At 51.2% G+C, this 8,900-nt stretch overlaps 1 protein-coding gene across 1 annotated transcript; it reads right to left on the bottom strand.

Moving 5' to 3' along the window:
- Positions 1 to 2,776: 2,776 nt before the first annotated feature.
- LOC309452170 (olfactory receptor 14A16-like) lies at positions 2,777 to 3,709 on the bottom strand (the record flags this gene model as incomplete). The annotated part of the gene is made up of 1 exon (XM_082076841.1): positions 2,777 to 3,709. One exon carries the CDS (start codon positions 3,707 to 3,709, stop codon positions 2,777 to 2,779), a length of 933 nt encoding a protein of 310 aa, XP_081932967.1.
- Positions 3,710 to 8,900: the final 5,191 nt, after the last annotated feature.

Below are 8,900 nucleotides of genomic sequence, written 5' to 3'. Positions count from 1 at the left end.
TGGAACACAAACCATGGGCTGATCCAGCTCCCTCTGGGTCACCTCTTGCTCCACAGCACTGCCCTTCCAGTGACATTTCTTCCTCCTCATATCCAGTCCTCACCTTCCAAGCTGTACTTTCTGACATTTTTTGTCTTTCCTGCCTCTTCCCACTACCAAGGGAAGCTCAGCCACCTCAGAAACTGCTCTTCATGCAGAGAATCCCATCGTCAGGCTTCTTGTGTTTTTTTACCTGACCAGAGAGAAGTCATCTCCCCATGATCTTCTAAATCCCAGGACTCCCACTGGCCTTTCAGCTTCTCTGACAGACATGACCATGCCCCTGCTGCTGCCCTGTCATGTTCTCAGGTGGGATGGACATGACAACCCATCTCCAAGGGCTCTTCCTGGGTAGGGCCTGTGGGTACTTTGGCAGAGGTTCTTTCCCAGACATGTCCCTGCTGCTGGGCTGTCACCTCCAGAGACAGAACTGACCTCACTGTCCCTTCACAGCCACAAGCTTCTGACTGGATTATGAGTGTCTGAGACCCAACTGACCTCATAATACCACACACACCCATCCCCCTCCTTAGCACCCAGGACCTCACCAGACTGAAGCATGTTCTATACATTCCTACACCTGCCCCTCTTTCCTACAGGCTGTAGACACCCACCTCCCCTCCTCACCTTGTTCAAATTCCTCAAATATATTTTCTACTAACACTGTGAGTGAAAAGCACTCCTCACTGGAACTCCTGTACTTCCGTTAACACCTTCCATTTCTCTTCTTCTGCCTTACCTTTTTTTTTTTTTTTCCTATTCCTCTACTTATTCTCTCTCCAGAAACCTCTCCAAGGCAAAAATTCTGTCAAATCACAGAATAACTCAGGTTTGCAGAGAGCCCTTGTCTCACTCATCTTGTCTCACTCTCCTGCTCACGGTGAACCAGGTGAGGCTGCTCAAGGCCTCCACCCAGGTTTGTATCATCCTCAAGGCACTTAAAGTGCTGTCTCTTATATCTTGGAAAGGGAGATAAAGACATTCAACAGTGTTGTCCAAGTGCTGGTCACTGGGGGATGACACCAGTAACTGGCTGCATGGAGGACTTTGTACTACTGATGACATTTGTGCTGGATGGTTCAGCCAACTTCCCACCCAGCTTCCGCTTTTTGAGCCCCATCAGCACTACTCTGGCCAGAAAAAGACCATGTCTGAGCCTTGCAAATGCCCTGTGCACAACATGCCTTTCTTTCCCCTGTCCATTTGGGTTCAGCAATCCCTTCCTTGTCCTTCACATTCCTGGAAATGGCTGCAGGAGGACGTGTCCCATCCCCTTCCCAGGAAGGGAGGAAGGGTGGCCAGCCTGTAGTTATCCCAGTTCCTATTCCTGCTCTTCTTGAAGATGGGTTTGAGGTCTGCGTTTCCTTAGGACCCCAGAACCATTCTGGATTCTATGGCACTTTTGAGATCACAATCTGGAATCACAAGAAAGGGTGACAAAGCAGACTCGAACACTTGAAATGATCCTGTCCAAGGCAGCTGAGATGAATCTCACTGATCCAGTGGGGTTTGTTCCTGTAGTCACACACAGAAATATCAGGGTTCTGTGAGGCATCCATATCTGAGTTTGTCTCAGGACTCCTTCTGCACCCAGAGATGCTCAGAGACAGAGTCTGTCCCTTTTACTCACAGACGCAGGAGTCACAGTGTCCCTCTGGCCTCCTGTTGCCACTCCCAAAGGATGGGAGACACCTCATCCCTGTGGTGTGTCACCTGCTCTACACTCATCTGAGATGTCCCACATCATGAGGAATGGACACAGGGAGGTCAGTTAAAGGAAGCACAATCCAGTAGAGCATTCAGGTGATTTCCCATAGGTTGTTCCTCCCAATATGAAGTGACCTTAAGACCTCTTCTGTCTCACAGGCCTATTCATTGACTGTCCATCCATGGAGAGAAAACAGCCTCTGTGGGTGAGAAGCCAGTGCTGGAAATGGTGGTTGTGAGGGGCCAGTCCATGGTGATTGACCTGAGGCTCCTTCCACGGGGTGTCCAGTGCACAGGGGCACAGCCCAGCCCCTCCTCTGCTGGTCGTGCAGGTCTCTGGCAGGAACCTGGCTGTGAGAGGACACTGCTGTGTGCCAGCCCTGCACACACACACTGTTCAGCTGTACAATGGTGTTTCATCTGTGGGTCACTTTCTTGAAAATGTTATTGAGAAAAACTTTGCAAGAAGATATAAACCATCATGCACTGCCCTGAGGAGATCACCTTTCTATCTGGAAAGGCTGTTGTGAGGCCAGGTCTGTCACAGCAGTGCCCATTGCCTGTCCCTGCCTGTGCTCACAGGACTGACACACAGCAGGAAGGTGACCAAGCTGCCAGACACTCAGGCCTTGCACCAACACAAGGGATGAGAAGGAGAGTGTGGGAGTGGAGCCAGAACAGCTCTGGAAGAACAGGCGCTGCTGCTCCCTGGCAGTGCTGTTAGGCTGGACTTCTTTCCCCTCCTCTCATGAACAAAGGAACCATCCCTGCAGCTCTAACAAGGGCTTGCAGGAAGGATACAGTGAAAAACAAGTCACTAAAGAGCCCTTTATTGTTTTTAGAGACAAGGAGAGCACGGCTTCTCATTTACACAGCCAACAGTTATAAAAGAAAAGCCAATAGTGAATTAGAAAGGGGATGACAACATTATCACAATAAGAAAACAACTAATAACAACAAAAAATCCAGATGACAGGCTGGACCTCTAATTAGCTACATTAAGAAGCCTATGTAGAAGCAGATGGGCAGTTTATTGCTTTACAAAACAATAAGATATGAGTTTGCACAGGGCATCCTTGAGCTCCTGGTTCCTCATGCTGTAGATGAGGGGGTTCACTGCTGGAGGCACCACTGAGTACAGAACAGACACCACCAGGTCTAGGAATGAGGAGGAGATGGAGTGGGGCTTCAGGTAGGCAAACATGGCAGTGCTGAGGAACAGGGAGACCACGGCCAGGTGAGGGAGGCATGTGGAAAAGGCTTTGTGCCGACCCTGCTCAGAGGGGATCCTCAGCACGGCCCTGAAGATCTGCACATAGGACACCACAATGAACACAAAACAGCCAAAACCAATTAACAGACTAAACACAATAAGCCCAAGTTCCCTGAGGTAGGAGTGTGAGCAGGAAAGCTTGAGGATCTGGGGGATTTCACAGAAGAACTGGTCCAGGGCATTGCCCTTGCACAGGGGCAGTGAAAATGTATTGGCCGTGTGCAGCAGAGCATGGAGAAACCCAGTGGCCCAGGCAGCTGCTGCCATGTGGACACAAGCTCTGCTGCCCAGGAGGGTCCCATAGTGCAGGGGTTTGCAGATGGCAACGTAGCGGTCGTACGACATGACTGTGAGGAGACAATATTCTGCTGTGATCAAGAAGAGAAACAAAAAGAGCTGTGTCGCACATCCCAAGTATGAGATGGCCCTGGAATCCCAGAGGGAATTGGCCATGGATGTGGGGACAATGGTGGAGATGCAGCCCAGGTCGAGGAGGGCGAGGTTGAGCAGGAAGAAGTACATGGGGGTGTGGAGGTGCTGGTCCCAGGCTATGGTGGTGATGATGAGGCCGTTGCCCAGGAGGGCAGCCAGGTAGATGCCCAGGAAGAGCCAGAAGTGCAAGAGCTGCAGCTCCCGTGTGTCTGTGAACGGCAGGAGGAGGAACTGGGTGATGGAGCTGCTGTTGGACATTTGCTGCCTGTGAGCATGAGGACCTATCATAGGAGGAAAAGATAGTGAAGGTTTAGATGAGACTTCTCTGGGAATAATCAAAACCATTTCCCACAGAACCTCCTACCCTGTCACACAAAGAGACACTTTTCTTTTTCCAGGAGAACGTCCTGGAGCCCTCTTCAGTGCTTGATGAGTGTGCAATGAAGAGCAGGGTCTCTGCCCAGGGGCTCTTGAGGAGTCAGCTTGACCCTGTGTGATTGGGTGGGCAGGGGTTCAGCTTTGTCAGCTGGAACCGCTCCTGGTGCAGAAGGGACTGTCAGCATCTGTACCCCCAGGCCTGAGAAACTGAGTTGGAGAGGTTTGGTGTTTCTACAACTCCTTCTCCCCTCCCACCCTGGGGAGTGTTCTTGGGTGTCAGAAACCCTCAGCATTTCTGCTGCACTCAGGGAGAAAAGAGCGAGTCCTGCGAGACCAGAGGGTGCCTGTGGGTCAGTGCAGAGTGAGGGCAGCTGGTTGTCCCTCTGTCTTACTCCACCTGCCCTGGGCTGGCACCTTTCTGAGATGGAGGCTGATCACACTCCCATGTTACCCTGAAAAGCCACCAGGCACTGCTGAGAGCAGAGGGATCCACCTCAGACCATGACAGGTCTCACCCTTTCCTAAGGTCTCAGCACCAGGACACACAAAGCTCATTCACCAGCCCCACAGACTGCATTGCCCACAGCCCACAGGTCAGAGCAAAGCTGGGACACGTGTTCCCATGGACACACCTGCAGGAAAGGACCCACAAGATCAGGCTGTGACTCTGCAGCTGAAACTGCCATCCCCAGAGAGCCTGACAGCAAGAACAAGATCCCAACAGCAGTGACCCAGAGCAGGGGAGCAAGAAGGAAAATGCGGTGGGGGTGGGTGTGAGAGAGGCCAGGGCAGAGGCAGCCGGGCACTCAGACAGCGTCACCCTTCCCCAGCTGTGCAGCCACCTCCCAGACACCAACACTTCCAGGCAGCTGCTCTCAGCCCCTGTGCTCTGCAGAGGAACTGGAGCTCTGGCTGCACAGGAGCTGCTTCATGCCTTGGAGCCCCCAGCCCTGAGGGCAGAGGCTTTGCTGAGGTGGGAGAGGAGGCCAGGGGGCTGCTCACAGGAGGGATCTGCACTGCAGAGGATCACAGGGACTTTTCTTTCTTCTCCCTCTCACAACAACTGCTGACTGGAGATTCTCCCCCTGGGAGGTGTTTCCCTGTCCATGTCTCTTCCTTATCAGTGCTCACAGACCATCCCACCCTCTGTGCCCTCCTCCTGGCCCTACAGATCCTGCCTGTTCACAGGGCACTGCCTGGGGGCATCTTCCTGTTTGCAGGCTGGAAAACAGGACAGGTCAGATTAAGTGTAGGGTGTACAGCAAAGGTGATGCTGTTCCTGCATAGGCAGAGGAGTGGCTGAGGGCATGACAGAATTATCTTGAAGACCTACTGATCACACAGTTGCAGTTCTCAAACATTTTTTTTTAAAATAACAACCGCTTTTGCATTTATCCCCACCTATTCCCCAAGAGTAGGAGACTGAAAACAAAAACACAGGGAAGTTCCTTGACTTTAAAATACTCCTTCTCTTGATTTTCTCCTTGAAACTTCTTGTATATATTCCGGGGGTGATCAGGAACTGTGAGCAGCCCTGACCCACACAGCACCTCCTCAACAGCAGAAGCACCTTTCCTGCCCGATAGGGTTTGCCCCTTCCACCACATCTTCTCCCCTCAGTGTTGTTGTGATCTCCCCGGGCAGGCTGAGTGCTGACGCTGGCAGGCGGCAGAGTCCCTGCCCCAGCACAGCCCTGGGGTGCAGGGACCCTGCTCTGCAGCACAGCCCTGGGCACCCCTGGGTGCTCCCCCTACAATCACGCTCAGCACAAGTTGTCATCATTCCCTGTCCCTCTGACAGTGCATCAGGGAAGCCCTGCTCTGGAGTGTGTTCTTCTCTACAACAGAGATACTGTGAGAGAGACCTGACAGATCCTGTAAATCATGGAATGTACCAGCTTAGGGTCTCCCTCCAGGAAATGCAGCTGCATTATCCTACAGCCAGAGACTTACCATGTTAGCACTGCGAAGATTTGTCTCATTGAATCCTCAGCAATCAACCACCCCACATTGCCTTTAATCTATCTTTGCCTGGCTCCTGTGCCCTCAGTGCTGCAGGCAGAACCCTCAGCCCTGCTGCGTTTTGCAGAGGAGCTGCTCCTGGGCAAAGCTGTCTCTCTGCAGCACTGTCGCTGCCATGAGCTCCCTGTGTCTCAGGAGCCCAGCCCAGCTCAGCAGCACAGGAGCAGCCCATGATGTCCCTCTCTCTGTCCCCTCTGGGCTCCTCCAGGTGTCTCTGGGGCTCCAGTGGCACAACTTTGAAGTTGAAGTAATCAGTGATGTTGATTCTCTCTCCTCTTCAGAGACACTTCTTTCCAGCATTGTATTTTTCATTTTAAAAAATAAATTGGTATGACAATCATCTTTTTTGTCCCATCTTTAGACAGGACACCAGGAACGTTACAGCAAAGGGTCTAATTTTGCCAGGCTGGGGGAGGAATATCTTCAGTTGAATGAACTTAGGCATTTTGTTCAGGTTTTACACTCCTAGGTCTAGAGAGACATTCATCAGTCTTTGGCCATGTCATGTCTGTGCTCTGAAGCAAAGCCTTTGCACATATGGGCTCTTGGACACTTGGTACCAGGTTTCTTGTGCAGGTCAGAGCTGGGCTGGTGCCACAGCTGGGGTGGTTCAGCCCAGATGTGAGGCAATGTCCTCAGCCAGGGACCTGACTGGGGGAGCTGGAGCTGTCAGTGCTGCAGACAGAGCTGTGACACGGATGGAATGAACTGCCAGGCAGGGTGGCAGGAGTGAGTTCATCAGGTCTCAAGGGCAGCAGCTGCCAAGCACAGCAACAGCCCAGATCAGAACTCAGTCTAGACCTGTAAGGCAATTCAACGGCCCAAAATGAGCTGTTACTACCGCAGGAACAGTTATAGGAGAAATAAAGACACTGTGTGGCCACTGATGAATTTAATAAGAGGTGAGAACCTCTGTGTCCTCTCATTCTCCCTCTTCTCCAGCAAGGTCTCCCAGGCCTCTGTGACTGGAGGCAGAACAACCAGCAGTGCATGGGGATCAAGTCAGGGGTCACTGGAGCTAACACAATCTTCTCCAGTCTATGGGACAGCAGGGGCAGCATCCCAGGAGCTGGCACAGCAGGACGATGTCACAGTGAGGCCACTCTCCACCATCTTGGAAAGGTCATGGAGACTGGGGGGACCCCCTGACCACTGGCAGCTCTCACACAGTGTGTGCACTTTTCAAAATGGCTAATGGGTGAGCAGGAGAACTAAGGGCTGTGCCCCAGAGCATGTCCACTGGGACCCCATTTCTGGGTGTCTGGAAGAGAAGGTGACGGGGTTTACCCAGGGCAGGTTGTGCCTGTCCATCCTCTTTGCTTTCTGTGAGGAAAGGACAGGGTTGTCAATGTGGGGTGGACAACAATGGCCCGTTACCTGGAAGTCAGCAAGGCATTCAGCATCATCCCCCACAATATTCTGTGTCAGTGTGTGAGTAGATGGGTGAAAACAATCTGGATGGTTGGGCTTGGAAAGATGCTGTAGAAAGGGAGAAACTTTCCTGTCATGAAGACAGTCAAGCACTGGAAGCTGTTTCCCAGGACTGCGCACCCACTCTGTCCCAGAAAGTGACCAAGATGTGTTTGGATAAAGTCCTGAGTAATCTGGTCTGACCCTGCTTTGAGCAGGAGGTTGGTCAAGACACCTGCCGAGGTCCCTTTGAGCCTGAATCATGCTGTCCTTCCTTCTCCTTTATCTTTTCAATTTAGAGACAGCTCTCAGGTGCTCCCTGAGCACAGGAATAATTCACATGAGGTGCAGGGCTTCTTTACAACGGCCCCCAAACAGCCCTTACACACATCTATTGCATCCCTTTTCATTTGCCCCCAGCCAGGTTCTTCTTTTTTGCTCAGTTCATTCCTATCTTGTTGATCTTTCCGAACAGGTTACTGAAGCGGTGTCAACATCCATGTACAGAGTCTGCACAGCAGCCAGGCAGCAAAGCCACCATTGCAGAAATGGAGACAAGGCTCTTGACCCGCTCCTTGCACTCAGATATCAGCGTGACATGTCTGCAGAGATTCCTGGGAACACCTGAACTGTAAGAGAAGAGCATGTGAGTCCTGGTTGGGTATCCTGGCTTGTCTCCTGACCCATGTGGTGCTTCAGGCTGTGAAGAGAATCAAAACCAGCCATTGGGCTGGGATAGTTCCATTTTTCACGTGTCACACAGGGCAGATGAAGGGAGCTCAGAACTCCAGACTCTGCTGCACTGTTGGGACTGCAGAGACTGGAAATGCAGGTGACAGTGTGTGTCAGTGCACACACATAAAGATTCTGGCTTTCTTTGTGCCTTTGCATTGACCTGGGATCGGTTCCTAGGGCTTCTTTATCTCAAAAAGAAACTATTCCCCTATGCCACCTCCACTGCACACCAGGAAAAAAAGAGAGAAGTTATGAAAGAAGGATGATTTTGTGATAATTCTGTCCAAGAGTTGTACACTTTATATGATTAAAAAGAGAGAAAAAGCGTTGTTCTAAGAACTTCTTTCAAGACACAACTACAGAGGTGTAGTAGATGTTTTGAAAAGCAAGAATGACTGTTAGGAATGAAATTAAAGAGCTTTAGTTTATCATCATCACCAGTGAGAAGAAGGAGTTCCCTGTTACTGTTACTAGTGACAGTACCACTGTTCCAAAACATCCTTCAGAGCATCTCCATTTTTCCTGGGTTCCAAAGCTCATCCTGCTCTGGTTTTGAAAGGATTGCTGCAAACCCCTGTGGCCCAAATCTCTACAACTGTCTCTCCTCAACAGCCTTGTACCCCAGGAAGGGGAAAACTGCCAATGCAGACACCAACCCAGTGCCCAACCTGCCTGGAGAGCCAGGACAGTTGTGCCACACAACAGCAGCCTCTGAGGGAACCTGGAGGTGATGGAACTGAAATGGTTTCAACCCAAATCAAAGTATCAGAGAATCATTTACGCTGGAAAAGACCTTTAAGAACATGGAGGCCAACCATAAATCAAACACTGTCAACTCCACCACTAAACCATGTCCCAAAGCGCCACATCGCCATGTCTTTTAAACACCTCCAGCAATGGAAGCT

This window comes from Streptopelia decaocto, assembly GCF_964273445.1.
Source record: "Streptopelia decaocto genome assembly, contig: HAP1_SCAFFOLD_347, whole genome shotgun sequence".
Lineage (NCBI taxonomy): Eukaryota > Metazoa > Chordata > Aves > Columbiformes > Columbidae > Streptopelia > Streptopelia decaocto.
The sequence above is the reverse complement of the archived record's forward strand: the minus strand, read 5'-3'. Positions and strand labels throughout refer to the sequence as shown.